This window comes from Hipposideros armiger, unplaced genomic scaffold (assembly GCF_001890085.2).
Source record: "Hipposideros armiger isolate ML-2016 unplaced genomic scaffold, ASM189008v1 scaffold_172, whole genome shotgun sequence".
In the NCBI taxonomy this organism is placed as follows: Eukaryota; Metazoa; Chordata; class Mammalia; order Chiroptera; family Hipposideridae; genus Hipposideros; species Hipposideros armiger.
In genome coordinates this window covers 1,769,846-1,789,742 of record NW_017731522.1, presented here as the reverse complement: position 1 = coordinate 1,789,742, position 19,897 = coordinate 1,769,846, and the positions used below count along the sequence as shown (strand labels likewise).

General features: G+C 45.1%; 1 protein-coding gene across 1 annotated transcript in view; it reads left to right on the top strand.

The window, feature by feature from the left end:
• The first annotated feature begins 1,633 nt into the window (after positions 1 to 1,633).
• The window catches only part of LRIG1 (leucine rich repeats and immunoglobulin like domains 1), a 129,765-nt gene continuing 111,501 nt past the window's right edge, over positions 1,634 to 19,897 (top strand). The window contains exon 1 of the mRNA XM_019652055.1: positions 1,634 to 1,874. Within this exon, the coding sequence (XP_019507600.1) occupies positions 1,654 to 1,874 (221 nt within the window). The 5' untranslated portion in view covers positions 1,634 to 1,653. The remainder of the gene's footprint in view (positions 1,875 to 19,897) is intronic.

Genomic DNA, 19,897 nt, shown 5'->3' with positions numbered 1-19,897 from the left:
GCGCCTGCCTTACTGTTTCAATGCACTGTCATAACACTCGGCTGCTATGTTCCTGCCTTACTATAAGCATCAGAGTTAGAAGCTTTGTAACAATTATTTCTCATTTTACTCTCTTAGGAGTACTCCATCTATGGCTTCTTGAAAACTGGCTTTAAAAAACTCTGATTTAAACAAACAAACCAACAAACAAACCCCTTTGTGGAAGGCTGGAGTATTTCCCAAAGTACCCTTCAGCTAACTAGGGCGCGGGGTGGGGGTAGGAGTGGGAGTGTGTGCACCTTTGAGACTTGGTTTCTGCCGTACACATTCACTTTGGTAATCAAGGACATATTGCTGGATTTAAGAGGTCAAAAACAAGTCAGAAGCAGAAAGGAGCGTTAGGTTGTGAGAGGAGAAAGGCTGCCACCCCTAATGAAGTAACTAAAGGAGCTCCAATCAGTAGGAAATTTGTGAAGTTTTACATCTGTGTCTTTGCTCCCAGAGGGCACCTAGAAAACGGGTGCAGATTTGCTTTAACTCTAAATCCCTGGCCCTATTTGCAGTCTGGGAAGGAGGAAAGGAACCTTGGGGCCAGACAGCTCCAAAGCTGGGGCTTTACCCTGGTAACCAATTTTCTCTCCTCCCGTAGACCTAGAGGGCATATTTTTACTCCTCTTCCCAGTCCGCATTCGCCTTCTCCAACAAGTCTGCACGTCCCCTTTAAGAGCCGGAGGACGTCTTTCCCTTTCCCCTCCCAATCCCTCCGCCCTTCACACCTTGGGTGGGAAAAGAGCGCGGGGCGGGGTAGAGGGAAGAGGGGGCGGGATAGTGATGAGCGCTCCAATGGCCGCCCAGTCTGGCTGCCGTGGGGCTCCAGCAGCCAATGAGCAGCAGGCGGGGGGCGTGGCGAGGCGCCTTTGCAATGCATCCAACGTGGGCCAGCGGGAGGCTGCGGAGCGAGGAGCCCAGGGGGTGTGTGAAGACGAGCGGCCGGGGGCGGGGCCTCGGGAACCGGCCCGGGCTGGGCTGCAGGGACGCGAGCTGCGAGCGGCTGGCTGATTGTTCGGCTACGAGGTCGGCTAGGCTCTCGCTGCGCGGAGGAGCCGTGTGTTGCCCGGAACTGCGCGCGGGCGCGCGCTCTGCCTTGGGTGTCTGTACGGCTAGGCGCACGGGGCCCTTGAAGCAGTGCGGGGGTGGCAGCGCCGTCCAGCCTGGGGTCTATTGCTGGGTGCTCGGAGCCGCGAGGAAGATGCCCACGGGCGCAGAGCTCAGGCTGCGAGGCTGAGCGCCGTCCTTGCAGCGGCGGCGGCACTTGGCGTGCGCGGGAGCTCAGAAGCCGGCCAGGAGCGTAGAAGCCGGCCAGGAGCGTGGCGGGAGGACGTGGAGCGCCGGCCGAGCACCCCTTGCCCGGATCTGTGGGGTTCGCAGCGAGCACTGGCGGGTCGGCCCGGATGGGCGCGGGGATCGCGGCCCCCTCCGGGCGCTGCGGAGCAGCCCGGGCACCGGGGGCCCGCTGAGTGCCGGAGTCGTCGCCGCGGAGAGAACTTGTGCCAGTGGCCATGTCCCGGCGCGGAGCCTAGTGCGAAGCTGAGTACCCGCGGGCCCTCTTGCGCCGGCGGAGGTCCCAGACCTCACAGCCCCAGCGCCCGGAGTTCGCAGCGCGCTCCAGACAAGATGGCGCGTCCGGTCCGGGGAGCGCTCGGGGCCCCGCGCCGCTCGCCTTGTCCTCTCCTCCTCTGGTTGCTGCTGCTGCTTCGGCTGGAGCCGGCAACGGCCGAGGCCGGCCCGCGAGCGCCCTGCGCCGCTGCCTGCACTTGCGCTGGGGACTCGCTGGACTGCGGCGGGCGCGGGCTGGCGGCGCTGCCGAGGGACCTGCCCGCCTGGACGCGGAGCCTGTGAGTGCCGCTCTCTCCCCGCTCCCTGCGCCCCGGGGCGCTGTCACTTGGGGAAGGGGCGGCAGGGGTTCTTATCTGGGAAACGGGTGCGGGTTGAGTTGTGTGCGAGTCAAGTTGTATGGCCTGGAAAACTTAGCGTGATTTGTGGTGGTGAGATCGTGCATAGGGGTCCGGAGGAGAGACGGCGTGCGTGAGAAGTCTGCAGGAGGGAAGTGTGTGCCTCTTGAGGGTTTGGAGGTGAGCGAGCGTGGGTCTTGAGGGTCTTCAGGAGAAAAGAGTGTGCCTTGTGGGGGGTCTGGAGGTCAGCGAACGTGGGTCATGCAGACCTGGAGGTGAGTGACGTGTGTAGGCTGTGAGGGCGATCTGGCAGTGACGAGTGAGTGGGTGTCTGGTGTCTGGAGGTGAGAGAATGTGAATGAAAGTCTGAAGGTGAGGTGTTTGTGTGTGTGGGTGGAGAGTGGGAAACATCTGGAGGGGAGAGTGTGAGGAAGTCTGGGGGTCTTTGTGTATGTGTTCCTTTTTTCCTCTCCTGTAACCCAAGTTTGTGGTGTCTGAGCTCCTTGGCCTTCCAGTAGGTAATGAATGAAGGTAACTTTTGGCTCCAGTATTGCATTTTCATTATTTATTAGAGAGTGTGTAGCCGCCTTTGCATCCCCGAGGACCACGGTGGCCTGACTTGGCTCTCGCTGGGGCAGAAGGCAGACTTCTCTGGAGGACCCCTGAGTAAGGGGACTTTGAGAGTTCCTGGAAACCTCTGACTGCTTGGAGTTTGCCCTTTTCTGCCTGGTAGGCAATTTAAGGAACTGTGTTCCAGACCCTTCCTGTCTGTTCCCTAGGGGCCCTGCTGGGCTTGATGATCCAGTGGGGTGGGGCCACTCTCTAGCATTTCTCTATAAATGGTGCAAATTAGTTTTGGAGTAGTGCTACTTCAGGAGAGGGTACCAGGGACTTGGTTGATTTAAGAGTTTGCTTCACCCAAAAGAGACTCTCTTCTGTGTTGTCAGGATTTTGGCCTATAGAACTTAGTGGGGCACTTCTTACAGGAGATTTGGCAGGAAAAAATACATTAGACTTTTCTAAGTGTGGTAGACTATAACAGCTTTTAAAAACTATTAAACAGTCTGGTCCATGAGTCAAAATCCTGTCCAGTTATCAGTAATTAGCATCTCTGCAGAACTATTAGTGCCTTCCAAAAAAGGCCTAGCTTGAGTAGGCCTTTTCAGTTGAATAATTGGCCGTCTTTCCTAGAACATAGAAGAGGAACAGTAGTAACTTCAGGCATGACATTCACTTTTTAAAAAAGAGAAATGAAACTGGTGACACAAGTTTTAACTAACACCTGTGGCGTGACCTAAGAAAATGTGGTCTGGATATCTGGCTGCTGGAGCAAGGAGTGGGAAGAAGAGAACTTAATTCTTTTCTAATTCGAAGGACCTGTGCTTCTGAAAATGGAGCCCAGATCTTTAACTTGGACCACATTACACATTGTTTGATGATCAAGTACTACAGAGCTCTGAAGCTGGACCCGTTAGTTATGGTTAGGTTTTCTCTTCCATATTCTGCTGCTTCTGTGGAATTCACTGACTTAGTGGAAATCTGTGGTCATAGTGTGGGTTTTAACACAGGCAGTGGCTGTGTCAAGTCGTGGGAGATAGAGCCCAGCATTGCCATTAGGTAGCATTTTATTTAGTCAGGCAGCCTGAGGTATTGTGGTTTTTCCTTTACATACTCTTCAGGTAGTTTTTTAAAAACATAAAGTGATGTGGGCAGAATCAAAATAACTTCCTCAGTGTACACCTGTTGGAAGAGTGATTCCCAGTGCCACGTGTCAGTGGCATTGTGGGGAAGGCACTTAGTTCAGAAGTGGGGACTTCCTGGAGAGGACAGGGTGTCCTGTTATTTGCACTTTCCTCTGGTCACAAGATCCACTTTACCTTGCCCTTTAATTTTTTTGGAGCAAAACTACTGGTCGTTTTTTGAGCTTTCTGTTGCCTAGGAGTAACATTTCACATGGCATAAATACCTTTGAAATTAGTCTTTTCTCTTACACATTGTATGATCAGTAAATACCAAACTGGGTGTTTTGAGCTTCAGTAGACTTGATTGTGCTGATGTTGGTGTTAACTGTTTAGATTTTAAGAGATGAAGAGTGTGACTTCTGGCTAGTATGTGGCAATACAGTGTTCAGTTCAGAATGGATATCCTTTGAAAAATATTCGTGAAGTGTTTTTCTGATTAAAACAAATCAAGCTAATGTTTTTTTATTTTTTTCCTCTAGACTTCAGATTTCCCCATTTAAGTCATTAGTCTTATTCTGAATTTTCCATCAGGATATTTATACCGTTTATATTCCTGGCTATGATTCAGCAAGACTGCAGGGAGAAAGTCTGTATATAATATAACATGTAGTTTCACCAAGTTTACACCCTCTGAATCTATTGTATCTAGAAAATGCTTTGACCTAATTTATAACCCCATGAACAGGATTTACTGCAGTAGTTCAATCAAGTTCAAGCTGTGGGTTTGAGACAGAAAGGGACCTGTGGCTTTATGGAACTTTTTTTTTTTTTTTACTTTTGTAAACAGTGCATCTAATTTTGGAGTTGTTCTTAGGCCTAGCATAAGGAAAGTAAAACTTTGTAATAGGGAATGTAAATGCAGTTTGAATAGAAGAAATGGAGTGGCGCTGGTAGAGGGGAAAATACTTCCATTCCTAGGGCATAAGGATAACTTCTTCGGCACAATAACTTATAGTTGTAGTAGTCGAGCCTACTGAGTCTGCCATCCCATTACGTAGGTGAGATTGGCATAGTCCAACCAGCACATTCATAAATAGCAGCAAGCACTGCCAAGCCTTATTCCAATTTCCCAGAACCTTAGAAGAAGTTGAACTTCTTAGAACTCAGATGTTTGCTTTCTTTGAAATGATTCTGAGAGCATGGTTCAGAAGCTGTTGAAGAAGTACTATTATAAATGCCATTTACCTGGGACTCTTACCTGTGGCATCATGTTGAGCCCTGTGTTGCCAGCTTTACTGCTCTGGAGCTAAGTGATGACCAGCGGCGTTGTGATAGGAAGGATGGGAGGTCCTGGAGGAAGCACCGCCCTGATTGTCTTTCTCAGTGTGGATGGAAGACCACGTGGCATTCAAAGCAAGGGTATTCCCTGAAGGACACCAGAATGTGGTTACCCTGTGCCACATGAGGACAAATGTGTTGATTTGGGCCTCTGTGTAATTCTGTCTCTTTATGTGTTTGCAGTACCAAACCCAGGTGCCTTAAATCAAACCTTGTTGGTTTGGGCACATCAATGGTGCTTATTACATTAGACAGTAAACAAACTGTGGTTGCCATTGTAGTTGTGAAGTAAAGAGAGCCTTTGTCTTTCAAATTTTACAGCTGTGCTGGGAGGCCCAGGTGTGTAGGGTGCTGTGAATTAAGGCTTTGGGCAATACTTCCCATCCTGTTTTTGCAAATTAGATTTAAAGTGCAGATGACCAAACTGTTCCAGGGCCTAAACTGAGATTCTTGTGGTTTTTTTTTTTAAGTAGGTTGTTGTCCAGAGGCTGTTCCCTTCTGCCATTTCCTCCTTGTGTCTCTCTATCACTTAGCAAGGACTCAGGACACACTGACCATCTTTCCACTTGTGGGCGTGGGCAAAGGGTGATTTGGAATAGCGAGCTTTTTACACACAGTCATGGCGGAGGGAAAATGGGGACGGTGCGAGGGCTTTCAGAGTTTAGGGAGCTTTAGCTAGAGCTCAGAGTCCTTTTCTTTGCAACAAGTGTCAGAAGCCTGGCCTTGCTTCCCTGTCCATGCTGGAGCACTGGTCTGTTACTAGTTCTCTGACATCTTTTTTGAGTAAGGGGAAACCTCCGGCAAATAAAATTGGTTGCCTTGAAAGTCCGCCTGATATAAAATTACGGCCATAAAATCTAATTCTTGAGTGCCCAGAGACACCACCACCCCGCCCCCCGGGGCCCAACATAAATGATCTGTGTTGGCACAGTGTCCCTCTTGCCTTTCGGATACATCAGAGCTGTTCTTGCCCCATTTTTCAAGGGACTGTTTTTAAAAGATGTGTGTTCATCTCTTTCCATAATTCTATTTGTTTACTAGAGTTCCCAAACTTTGGACTTTGGGGTGTATTGTTGGCAGTAATTTTTCATCTCCAGAAAGATGAAGACGATGCAGTGTAGAGTAATGCGAGCTGATTGCTAGTGGGTGTTGGCCACCCCACTTTGCTCCTAGGCCTGAAGCTTTTCCTCCCTGCAGTGTTAATTCCTTTGCCTGGGTTCCCCAGGCAGCCTTCCCTGAGCATGTTGGGATGGCCTCTGGCTGACCTTTCTCTCCCCCAGACACTGTGCTCACAATGAAAGGGCCTTTCCCCCATTCTGCAGAGGTGTCTCCTTGGTGCAGAGTCTTTTCAGCATCCTCTCTTTCAATGTGGACAGGAATGCGAGAGAGCCAGGAGGGTTTTGTGTGACTTAACAATGCACCTGGCCCAGTAGTGTGCACCTGCTAAAGCCCTCAAGGTCTGTTAGCTGGGGAGGGCCAGAAGGAGGTTAAAATAGCCTGTGGTTATTTTTAAAGTGACATCCACGGGCAAGGGAGATCTAGAAAAGGGATTCATTGAAAGTCACTGTAAGCACTAAATAATGTTGGCTGTCTCAGGTTTTTTATTTTATTTTTTTTTTAAACTCAAAAGGGATTCCTCCAACTTACACCATTGGTGAAGGACTTTAAGTTTCATGAGCAAGCCTAACTTCCAACTCTTTGTGAATGAGCTTGGTGACATTTACTCACTGGAGACCTTCCTCCTCCTCAGCAACTGCAATTTGAAACCCTGGGGGTCTTTTAAAAGCCAACAGGACTCTGGGCTGTGTTAATATTCAGAGCTGTTTACAATGGATGCAGTTTCAAAGGCTGAAGGCATTGTCTTGAGATAGGAGGACGAGGGGGAGAAGAAAAATTCCCAGGCATAGGAGGAGAAAAATCCCCAATGTTCCCTGGCCTCTGGTAAATTCAGGGACCGTTAGTGGTGTTTTTTAAATGATATACGCATGACATTGAGCCTCTGGGGTCCATTCCATTTGCTTTGTGGCTTCAGTTCATGTTATGTCAGTAATGTGCTTGTCTCCTGCTTTGGTTTCAAGTGAAAGTGTGGGAGTCAGTAAGAAGCTCAGATCTGTTCTTATCTCCCCATGCAAAGAAATAGGACTTTGAAGACCAGCGGTTAACATTTTCTCAGTAGATTACCCTCTTGGAACCTGCGCTTATTTTTTATAGAACTACAGAGTTTAGAATAGCAGTCCAGACTGATCAGTTACCTGGCCAATTACATGACTAGAAATTTTCTACTGAAGAACTTGATGTGACCATTGTTGTCATTAAGCAAAATGAGTAGATAAATAAAGATTGTAGAAAAAAAATGAAAATTGTGGTTTGTATATTATCCAGTTGGAAGTTGCCAGTTTGTATCCTGTTTTTGTTTTTTGTTTTTTGTGGTTTTTTTTGGGGGGGAAGGTATGCTTATTAATTTTTCTTATCGAAAAGCTTTATGCTTTATGTATTTCTATACTATTATGTCTTATATAATTTAATACTTTACATGTGGTTTTTATCTAAGTACTTTATGCATAGTCTTCTGCATAAAGCTGTTAACCCAGTCTGTTTATAAATAAAGTCACTCCAGTTTTTAGAAAGCTGTTTCTCCATTTCCCTGGTTTCATGCTCTTCGTGTCCTGTCTTCAGTTTTTCTCTGTGTCCTCTAAATGGGCATTTGCTGCCCAACTGTACCTTGGTCTTGGATTGTGTTACTAATGGGAAACAGAGTGGCGAGGGCGAAGCTTTCTCCACTCTTATTCTGTTCAGTGTGCAGATGTTCTCATCCCTGGTGGTCACATCCAGTGCACACCCTTCAGTGGGGACGGTGGTGAAGAGGTTGGAAATTATTTCTAGGGTCCATTCCTGGCTCTACCATCCTACAGCTATGTGTGTAATTTGGGGCGAACCTCTTTCCTTCATTTCTTAAAGGGGCTCATAATATTCTGTCTTACAGCTGCTGTGAGAACAAAGTTAGATGACACATGTGTTTAGCTCAGTTACTCAGTATGGGTCGATCCACTTGCTAATGATTCCAGAGCGCGATTTGAAGGTTAGGACCTCAGCTCACATTTTGCACCCTCTCTCATGGCCAGTCTCCCCAACTCAGATTTTCCAGTGACAAAGGCTTTCCTGGGAAAAGTTTACTTTTCTGATATGAAGGCTTCTTTTGGAGTGGGCAGAGTGGCAGGGCTCACAACCCAAGCAACCTTCTCCGGTACAGTTTTTGGTGATACGTAAAGAGAGAAACTTCATGTGCCCTTGGCAAGTTCAGAGGACCAGAAACAGGTGGGAAGCTAGGAACAGTTGCAACCAATTATACAGTTAGCAGAACTTCTTGAGGTGACTTATAAATGTATTTCAGTTGTGCAACTACCTCTGTCTATTTAGCATTATCCTTTTGGGAGGTGGGGTGTGGGAAAGAGGCAAGGAAGTGAGAGGCCCTTAAACTAATAATTTTATCCTGTTATTTCCCAGGGTTTCATTGAAACTGAGCCCGACTGAGATGCAGGTAGCTCCTCTTGGTCAATAGCTTGGAAAAATGCAGGTGTGCTCCTCCAAACATGGGTTAGGTTACAGACTTTGGGGCGGGCTGAATCCTGCACTGTACCCACTTCTCTTTGGAAATATTTGAGGGAGGAGGAGGTGTGAGGGGAGGTGATTGTTGGATTGTATGCAGAGAGCTGGAGAGCTCTGACATTTTTTTGTTTGTTTTGGTTTGTTTGCAGTCCTTTGTAGGGGACCATGGGCAGTGAGCACAGAGTCATCCGAGGAATCTGGCAAAGATGCCACCTGAAAAGCCTTTGGCTGTTGCCTCTTCTGCACCTGTAGCTGCGTCCCTTCCCCAGTGAAAGGCGGTGATTCACAGCCTTGCCCACATGAACGGCTACGATTGTTTGCGTCTTTATTACTATTTAATCTAGCACAACCAGTAAAGCCCATTGTGCGAACAACCAATCCGTTCATCTCTGAAAGTCTAATACATCTTGATTTCCTTATGAACCAGGATGTAGGTTCCAATCACTGCTTTTTCAGTTTGTTTTGGCAAAAGGTGCCATGCAGAGAGTTTAAAGAAAGCATGGCCTGTCTCTTTTTAAGCACTTTGCATTGATTATTCTTTCAACTTTTGTGGTGCACAGGTCTCTAATCTTTTAAGATCTGCAGATATTCTTTTTTTTTAAGGTCTCATATTAGGAAGAAATGAATGAAATGAGTGAGGATCTACTCCGCAAGCAGAATTAGCTGCATGTCGAGAAACAAGATGGAGATTAATAGAGGGTTGGTTTTTTTTAGCTGATAAAAAAAATCTCAGGACTTTGTCTTTTAAGACTTCTTTATGCAGCATTTAGCAAGTGTCTTCCCCACCCCCACTTCCTGTCCTTTGCTCCTTCCATGAGTTTATAATTTGCTGTTCAAATAGTTTGCCACTTATCTTGGTCAGGGCATACATTGCACTGATAAATTCTTTCTCACTGGATTATCTACTTGATGGTAGCCTGTTAGATACAATGAGAAGGATTGAGCACTTTTGAACTGGGGGACAGATAATCTCGCTTTATTTAGTTCCAAATCTTGTAGTTGCAGAGCTCTTTGTTTGAAAGCATTTGTATCTCGAGACTTAGCACTTTGGGCTGGGTGAAAAGCAATTGACAGCTGGACCCTGCCTAGGCAGCGACAACTACCAACTGATTGAGAAGTAGGCTGTTGCAGGTATAGCATGTTTTTCTTCTGAGATCTTAAAAGTCTGATTTAAAAAAAAAAATCTGAATTAAGGGAACATTAGATATGCAGCCAAGTACTTTAAATAAATTAATCCACTTCTGTTGGTATAGGATGTTTTTTCTTTTACTATGGAGATAGCAGACACCTACACAAGTGGACAGAGTAATGTAATGGACTCTGTGTACCATCCCGCAGCTTCAGTGATTATCAACCCTGCTTGTGGATCTATGACCTAATACACTTTTCCCCATCCGTGTTTTTTGGGAAGCAAATATAAGCATGACATTTCATCTGTAAATGTATGTATTTTTAATTAACAGCTTTATTGAGATATAATTTCATATTATGCAGTTCACTAATGGATGGTTTTAAGAAATGTGGATTGGAACAATTGATGAAAACAATCAACCTTTATTTTAAGTATTTTTATGCAAAGGGAACTTTGGTAAGTTGTATATTTGCAGAATGTTTATTGAGCACATGTGGCGTGCACTCAATTTATATGTTTTTAGAAGACAGTTCTTTTTTTCTCTTTAGGGAGGGGCTTAGAAAGGCCTTTCATCCTCCAGTCCTTGGCCAGAACTGTGGAATTCTGAACAGCTCTTCTCTCCCCTGTTGCTCCAATTGGGAGGTTTCTCCTGTGCTGTTAATTGTTGATTGGAATCCATTACTGAACAAACATAATTACCAATGGGTCATTTAAAAATTATATTTCAGATATTGTTACTTAATAGAGGGATAATTAGCCACTGGTTATAGTTAGTGACTCTGAATTGAGTTAACTATTGTTTACTTTGCAAGGCCTGACCCTCCAGCTGTGGCTACTTGAAGCTGCTTTAAATAGAGTTAGAGGCACCCTGTAAGAAAATCCCCCAAAAGCAAAGAACTAGGTTCCTGGAACCCTCTGTGCTTGATTTAAACTTCACACAGATTTGAAAATGCTTTTCTCCAAGTAGAATGTAGAATGGTTTTGTTTTGTAAAAGTCCATCGTTTAATTTCTCCACAGCCCGTTACTTAGTTGGTTAGGAGCCCTTTTTAGGATAGATTTCATGAAGGCTGCAGTTTAAATGGGAATCCAAATGGGAATTACGCAGTCATCCAAGTGCCATTCACTTGATCATAGTTTATGGAATGATTCCCATAATGTATTTGTAAAAACATGTCCTACAGGTTATGGAGTGTTCAGTGATTTTAAAAGCTGCCCAGCATGGTCAGGTTAAACTCAGGGATATAGTCAGCTTAATTAAATTTATATGATACTTAGTGGATTCTGTGTTTAGGAAAGTGGAAGCACATGCCAAAGGTTTTTAAGAAAACTTTGCAGGGTGAAAACTTAGAATTTGAGAAATTCCGCCTAGGAATTTAATTTCTATTTTGCAAATTGGGAGAACTTCATTCTTTCATCTGATTTCAGCAGTGTGGTGGCTTTGGTCCAGCACTATGCATCTTGCTTGCATTTTAGTTTTCATTTTGATTTTTAATTAAAAAATTTTTTTGGTCTGATTTCCTCCCTCCACCTGGGCTGGTGTGAGTTTCTGGCACAGAAGCGTCCAGTGCTTGCAAAACTTCTAAACAGCCAGAAGAGCTCACTGCTTCCAGGAAGCTGGTTGTTGATGCAACGTAGTGATGGATGCAGACACTGCAGCTTGAATGGGACGGGGTTTCTCTCCGAGTTCTGGGGAGAGGAGATCCAGAAAGCAAACAAAAGTGATTTGCAGCTAGCTTATTCAGGCCTGCTTTATCCCAAATTCTTCTGACTGTTTTCTCAGGTTTGGTGTCTGTAGGACTCTTGGCCACAGGTGGTTGGCCTCATTGAGGGGTGTGCTTTGCCCAAGAGAAAAATCAGAAACTCTTCTGTGGAGATTTTTGAATTCTTTCACAAGTTCATTTGAAACAGTACTTAGAAATGATTAAATTATAATATATTGAATTCCAGACTGTCCTAAAATAAAGCCGGGCAAATATTATTTTTTGAGGTGTTTAGGGAACTTCATTATTGAGTTGTCGGAAAAGTCATGACGTACTTTTTCTATGTTTTTTGTTGCAAAACTGCGTCATGACTTTTCCGACAACGCAATATATGTGAAGTCTTAGAGCTCAGTTCATCTTTCTGGGAGAAAGTAGCCCGTATGTTCATTAAGCTTCTTAAAAGGGCTCTTGACTAAAGAGGAATACAAACCTCTGATTGAAAAGGAAAAAACCAATAATTTTCTTAAAGCTATGAAGGCAGGAATGTGATAGGATAGGAAAATAGCCTATGGCTGGGTCAGAAGACTTTGGAGCTTTGTCCTAGCTCAGCCTCTGATTGGCAGGATGACCTTGGGCTAGTCAATTAATTTTCTTTCTGTAAAGGGATGTATGACTTCTAAGTCTCCTCATTTGCAGGTTTATGGTTCTATCCCAATTGAAGCAAAAAGGGAATAAACTTACTACTCATTGGATGGTAAGAATTAGTAAATTGATCTGTGTGTCTAAGACATTTACTTAAAAGAATTTTTGCATATTGGGTGCTTCTAAGTGGAATCTCATATGGATACCCCAAGCTGCAAAGGGGAAGTAGGATGTGCATGGGGGACTTTCAAAGAGGGAGTCTTTTGGGGGCCCTTCGGTGTTGTTGAAGGGGAGCAAGTAGTCCTCGGTATTTCTTTGCTTGGTGCCTCTTTTTTCCCTCAGGCCCAAAGAAAGCAGTGGAAGCTGGTGGAGACCTACTTTAGATCCTTGATTTAGGTTTTAAGAACTTGGGTCAAGAAGAGCAAATAAACTAAGTACATATTTTCCCAAAGAGTTGCTCATCCTTGCTTTTCTTAGGGCACTGCGGGCAGCGTCTCTCAGGCAGGCCTTCAGTGTGCAGTTGGCATGAGCGCAGTGTGGGCGATGCTGATAAATTGCAGTAAGCACACACAAGATGGGCCACCTGTAGCAGGTTCAGTAGGAATCGCCAGACGGAGGGCAGCCACACACCTCCCTGTGTGTCCTTTCTAAGCCGCTCGCCACTGACTGTATGCTGGGGACATGGCGGAGACCAGAGTGGCTTTTCAGCCCTTTTACCAGGGAGATCTTTCACATGCACCCTTCAAGGTGGAAACTCAGCAGCCTTGTGTGTGTAGCCCAGTGGCTTGATTTCTTCAATTTTGGTCTTTTTTGGGGGTCACATTTATGTCACATCTATCCATCTGCGTGGGTTTTAATTGGTTTCCCCTTGGCCAAAAACTTCTTGAAAATCAGAATCCCTATCATAACTGGACTCCTTAAAAGACTATCCTGCAGAATCCAGAAGCTTGTATTTTCTGTGTTCTGAGTGTCAGCCTTTGTCCAGCTTGGAGTTTGTTAAATTCTTGGGCTTTGGTCTTCCTGCCACTCGTTCTTTGTCATGTAAATTTTCGCAAGGCAGAACCTTTGGATTTTTTTTCTTTAGAACAAATTCTTGGAATTTGGAACCTTGTTTGGGGATAGAGCTAAAATGCAGTGAAGTTAGAGCCACAGTTAGTGGTTTGGAACTTCTTGACAGGAAGTTTAACAGGAATTAGGAACTAATTTAGGACTAAAGCAAATAGTCCAAAGAACTAGACTTTTTTTTTCTTTTTTAACATTTTCCCTTTAAGACCTAAAGATGGCCTTTTCCCACGTGCTTTCTGAGATCAAAATAGGCCAAATAATCCCCCCGCCCCCCATTCCATGAGTCTCTTTTGTCAGTGTCAGACATTCTCTGTTATTCAGTTGACCTTGTTCTGGTGAATTTATTATTTTTTTAATCTAGTTGTCTCCTAGAGGATTCTGTCTATCTACTTAGGTAAGTTTTCACACATCCCTGCCTTTTTCCCTCCACTTAGACTTGAAAGCATCAGGGATTGTTCAATTTCATGTATCTAGGAGCCCCTCGATAATTATTTATTACCCTATAACTTTCCTTCTTCAGGCTTGGTACGTTTTTTTCTGGACAGAAGTGATCTGCCCATGTTTTCATTGTTTTTCAAAAGGGTTTACTCCTAAAGTGTGGCTACTTCTCATTGACCTGTGTGGAGGACTTAACAAAAGTTTTTGGGAACTTTGATACAAGGAGTAAAAGGCCATTTTCTGTGTGCTGAGCATCTGTGTTCTCATGAAGAGCTAGCTGATGGGTCGAGGGGTAAATTCGGAGGTTCTCATCTGTCATGGGTGCCCCCTGCAGTGCGGTTCTTCGGTGAGAAGTCATAGCTTGTAGGTTGTCTGATATTATGTGTCAGAACTTTTAGAGAGAGTATTTGAAACAAAAGCCATGGATGACCCTCCCTTCCTTTCCCCTTTCTCCTTATTTTCTACTTTCTGCTTGAGAACCACTTCAAAGAATCAGATGTGTTGGTGCCAGACGCCATGCAGTTATTGTTAAGAGAATTTGGAAATATAATTGAAAACAAACTTTGTTGAGCAAAGCAGATCTAGGCGAGTTCGTACTTTGAGGGAGAAGGGGATTCCAAGTTTTTCCTCTATTTGGAGCTGATGTCTCTGAACACTTGTTCTGTGAGATGAATCATCTGTGAGTTCTACATCTGGGAGTTATATATTGGGAAATGGCATTCTTTTTAAATGTAGAAGAAACACAAAAGCTTAAAGTTACAGTGTAGTTGGAAAATTCTAGTCAGAGTTTTCAACAGTGAGCATTGAGGTGAAATTGGCCGGATAATCAGACATGAGATTGTGATACCTAAAATAGACATGTCCACGTATGGAAAGCAATACAACAGCCACACTAATTTATTGGGACCTCTCCCCTTTGTTATGAGATAGACGACTTTTAAATATTGTCATAAACATCACATAATCAGAGTCATTAATGAAGACAAATGTGACTTGCGAGTCTGAATTTATTTTAGGATTTGTCTTGAATTCTTCAAATAAGCTCAAGCCGTGTTAACCAGTGAAAAGCCCGGAATAGTGCAGTGTTTCAGGATCTACCAGGGAAGACAGCGCTGTGTCCCCGTCCCCTCCAAAGCCCTGCTTCGTCCTGCAGGTGTGGTTATGAGGGGGTGGTGGCCGTGGAGATGAAGCAGCCGTGTCGTTACGTGGCACAGGGGTCAGAGTGGTGGCCCTGGAGCCCAGCTTCCAGGCAGCCTTGGAAAGTTTACTCTGCTTCCCTCTGACTCAGTTTCCTCTTATGTTAAAAGGATAATTGTAGTGGCCACCTCACTAAACTTGTTATGAGGACAAAATTGAAATGCTTTATAATTTTTAGAAGAGGGCCTAACACATAGCAGAAGCTTGAGGAAGGTTAGTTATTCGAACTATAACAATAATAGCAGTTCACAGTTTTGCGGCAGGATACACGCCCAGTAACTAATTGAATCATCATTTAACCCAGAAATATGTTACCTCCATATTCTACACAAGGCCGAGAGTGGCTGAGTGTTGCCCAGGGTCGAGCACTTGCCCAAGCTGGATCTGAAACGGGACTCTCCCTGACTGATTTAGAGAGGGTACTGGAAGACGAGCGCTGTCTGCTTTCTTATGCTTGTCTTGCGTCTCTCTCAGGTCTGAATTCCTCGAGGCCCGTGATTGGTCCTTCAGCTCTTTGGTGGCCTGAACCACTGGCACAGTTCTAGCCATAGAGCCAGTGCTCCATAAATGGCGTCTTGCCTGTGATTTGAAGAGCATGGTTCCTCGCTGGGAGAGGCTGGTGTGTCAGGATCCATTTTTGGTGTGCCCCTTTGGGGAAAGGGGTGGTAGCACGCACATATGTCTCGCCATCTGTTGTTTATTGTTTCTGTTAGGTTGCGGTTTGTGTTCCTGTTCCATGTTTCTTTGGTTTCTGGAGCAACTGCGAATATTATATGCTTGGGGATCAAAAAAAGTAAACTATTTATAAACAGTAAAGTATCCCTGGGTTTGGAAAGTGTTTTTCTCAAATGCGTGTATATTTGGTGGCTTTATTATAATCTCACTGATGTATTGTTAGACAATTTGCAGATCGAGGCACATTTAAAAGACGGGCAAGTCACAGGCCGGCCCTCTGTAACCAGCCTACAGACAGCCCTGCTGATAAGGCCCTGGTGTTAACGCTGACCTGACTGGTGTATTTTTAACTCCAGAACATTTAAACAGTGGAGCCTGCCGATGGAGTTTACACTGTGCCTGAAATCCTTGGCATGCCTTGGGTTGTGTGGCCCTGTGGGATATCTGTGGTCCTGGGCGACGGCTGTGGCACCTGTGACCCGCTGCCCGCTACCCTTCATCTTAAAAAAGGGCCCGGGCAGAGATGGAAGGAAGAGCAGCGGAGTTCATCCGTGATCTTGTATAATACACTTTAGGTTCACCTTTCTTCTGCATTGTTTCTTTGTTAGGAACACTTCAGGGGGATAGAGAGCTTTTTACTCACATCTGTTTTGCCCCCCTCCCAGCCACAGGGGGTCTTCGCAGAGTCGAAAATTGGAACATGTGACTTCCACTGCCTAAAGCTCTGGCTGTCCATCTACCTGTCCACTGGCTTCACCATTCCTTCCTGCCTGGCTCCATGTTTCCCGGCCACCCTCTGGGACTTTTCCCAGGCTTTTATAACACTGTGCATATCACATGTCCCTTACATCCTGTTCTCTCTGCCCGAAGACATGTTTTTCCCTCTTTGCCATGCAAACTCCTACTTATCCCCTGGAAATGATTGCTAACCTTCCCTCTGGGTGAGACTCCCACCTGAGGACTCTGCAGTGCTTTATACAGAAGTTTCATGTGGTATTTGGTTACTATTAGTCTGTAAGCTCCCTGAAAGCAGGGAATGGCTTTGTTTCTGATCTCTTGTTGTATTCCCGGATCTAGCAGCACAAAGCCTGGGACACATCAATTGCCCAGTTCAGATACTGATGTAGCTAGAGCTTTTGGCATTCATTCTATATAGTCCTATAGAAATACCTTTCCCAGACACTTAGATGAGCCCCTGGGAGGCCTGAATTTTCCTATCTGCACATATCCTAAATATGCCTCACATTTGATAGCTTCCTCCATCCCCCACCAGATATTACTGTGGAGAAACTTAGAAGAATGGAAAGGAAGAAGCAGCCAGTAGAACCGAAGCTGAAAGATCACAGGTAGCCAGTGTACATGCCACGTTAAGAACTGGTCTTTTCAGTCCCTCTGTTGTGAGAAGGTGCCTTTTAAATCCGTATTGAAGTATTGTTACTGACACCCCTTTCCAGTTGAAGCAGTGACCTGTGTCCCATGCGGGGTCCTGGGCATCGTTCTCCCCCCCCCGGATCTCCGGTGGCTGTTCTTGGCAGGTGGGCAGCTCCTGCAGCTCTCCTTCGTGTTGCTCTTGGCGAGGAAGCCCACAGTGCATTTCCCAACTGTTGACATGGTCTCTCATCTGCTCTTTTGCTGGAGCTGATGTTTGGAGTCTGCTTTTTCAGAGTTGACACTGCAGGGGAGAGTTGCTTCTTACATAGACTGAGGCTGTCTAGACACCCTTCCCTTGTGGTTATTCTGCTCAGTTTATGCTGAGCCCCGGCCAGGCAGCTGGTTTGGGTTGCTTGGCTCTTCGTTATTTTGCTAAGTACTCTACTTTGACAAAAAGGGTTGACCAGGCCAAGGTTGTTTTTCTTCCTCTTTGCTGGCAGAAGGAAAGGCTGCTCTCCTTGACCAGAGCAAGCTATAAGGACACTAAGGGCAGGTTACCATGCACTCGGCGGTGCAGTCCAAACCAGCAACTTAGATTATAGAAGCTTCCATGGCAGGACACTTTGGGCAGATAGATTTCTAAACCTGGTCCCTTTTGGCGTGGACCTGAGGTATGGGCAGTCTCCTGGAGGCGCTACCGAGAGGCAGCGGGAAAGCTGTGTGCTGCCCACGGAGCTCTGCCTCGAGTGTTTATTTTAACGGCATAGAGAGGTCTTGGGCTGTGATGCTGAAGGAAGGCCCATCTGTACCCAGTCAGCTGTGATGGTTGAGGAGGGTGACTGTGTTAGAGGGGGTTTGTGCTCTTGACCTGCTAGCCTAGTTACCCTGCCTTTATTTTAATTACTTTTAATTTTCTAGTGACACACGGTAGGTATGTTTATTGAATAAAGAGGAAACTATAAAAGAAAAAAGAATAACTGATCTCATTAGCCAGTGATAAATATTATCACTTTGTTATATAAATTTCCAGTAATATCTGTCATTGAATACCTGTCTTGAGTTATAGTTTTAAAAACAAAATTGGGGTTTGCTATTCATTTGTAATTCTGCTTTAAAAAATTTTTAATTGAGATATAATTTGATATATTAGTTTCAGGTATACAACATACTGTCTACTTTTTTAGGAAGACTCAATAACATGAATACTTTCTCCAATTTTAAACATTTTTAAAAAATACGGTTTAAATCGTAATGAAACTTGCCCTGGTATTGGGCATTTAGGTTTTTTCCTAAACAGTGGTAAACATCCTTATAAATATATGTTTATACATTTCTTATTTCCTTAGGATTAGTTACTGACTTCAAATTGCTCTGGATATGCAAATTCTTAAGACTTCCACTGCTTTGAAGAGGCCCCCAATTTATGTCTGAAATTGTGCCCATTTTCCCTACACCCTCACAAACATTAGATACTGTTTTTCTGCAACCGTATACCAATTTAATACATGAAATTGCGTTGAGTTATTTTAATCTGCATTTCCTTTAAAAATTTTTTTTCTGATTCTCTTTTAGGCCAATAAATTATCTTAGTGTCCTAAGCTGTGACCTTTGGGCTGACACACAAATATGTATCCTTAATACGAGAGAGGAGCTGCTCCTGAGAGTTTGAAAGGCCTCTTCCCCCCAGGTGTCATTGCACAGACAAGTGCTCTGTGGGGGTGGGTCACAGAGTTTGGCTCTGAACTAGGGAATGTTTTGTGTTCTGGTTGTGTTCTAGTGGATTCCGTGTTCTGGAGGGGAGTGGTGCAGTGACTGTGAAGGTGCCCAGGTGTAGCCCCGGCCCACTGCCACCCCTGCAGAGCCAGCCCGCCTGTGCCCAAGCCCTGCCCTGTCTGTGGCCGGCATGCCTGCTACCTACAGCTGGTAGGAATCAGAGCAGATTAGTGTGGCGGAGAACCCTTCAGGAACAGCTTCCAGCAAATGGAAATTATTTTAAAACAAATTGATGTGGTTTTTCTGTCAAACCTACTTGGAGCATAAACAAGGTCGGACTGTAAGCTGCTTCCCTTCTACGAACGAGCTCGTGTTTAGAATGTGGCTTTCAGCAAAGTAAACATGGCCTTGAAAGTAAGTTGTCATTGTGTTTGTCTGATTTGAAAAGTAAAAGTAATGCAGTATACAGCATTCTCTTAGTCAGATTGCACTCAAGACAGTCCTTCATTTGTCGTCCTGCCACAAATATCACTACTTCCTGTAAAGGTTTTAAAGGTAAGGAGTAACTTGGTGTTGAAAGGATTAAAGGGAAAGAAATGCCCGGTCAATTTCTGTGGTAAGATAAACACTTTAATCTTAACCTCTTTGCCATGTAGAAATATCAAAAACATCTTGTGAAATACTTAACTCTGTGAGTGTGTGTACGTATACATACCCTCCGATCTGGGCATCTTGGACTTCTCTGCCAGTTGCAAGGTGGTTCCCTACCCTGGGGACAATGTCAGCTTTATTAAATTGTCTCAGCGCCCCCGGAAGGTGAAACAATACTTTTAATGTTCTGATTGTATATTAATGAACAACCAGGTCAAGGGACACTTGCCAACAAAGCTACAAAGTGAGAAAGCCACCAATATCAGAGTGAACTTTGCACTTGGAAAGTGTGAATGATGTTGGGTGAAAGAAGTTTATTGCATAAGGGGAACAACTGGAATCCCTTTGATGTTGGTTAGCATCCTGGCCCCATTAGACTTTCGGACTTCCCAGTTAACTGCAATTTTGCTGGCAAAAGCAGCACCGTGGTGTGGTGTGGTGTGGTATGAAGCCTGGGGAGGCCTGCTCTGATCCAGGAGGGACCAACATACCTGTGTGTGTCGGGGGACTGGGGAGTGCGGGGCGGGGGCGTAGGGAGGAAGAGAGTGGGCGGGCGTTGGCCATTTATATCTGCTTTCAGTCAAGTTCAACAAATTTTAATCTAAAACGGAAATACATAGTCTCACACCCCTACCCTCCCAACTTTCCCTCTGGAGGGACTTTTCCAGAAGTAGCATGCTATTGTAAAATCTGCCGGCCCCAACCACAGATCAGTTAGACCTTAATCTAACTAATCTATTTCCCCCCCATCGTGG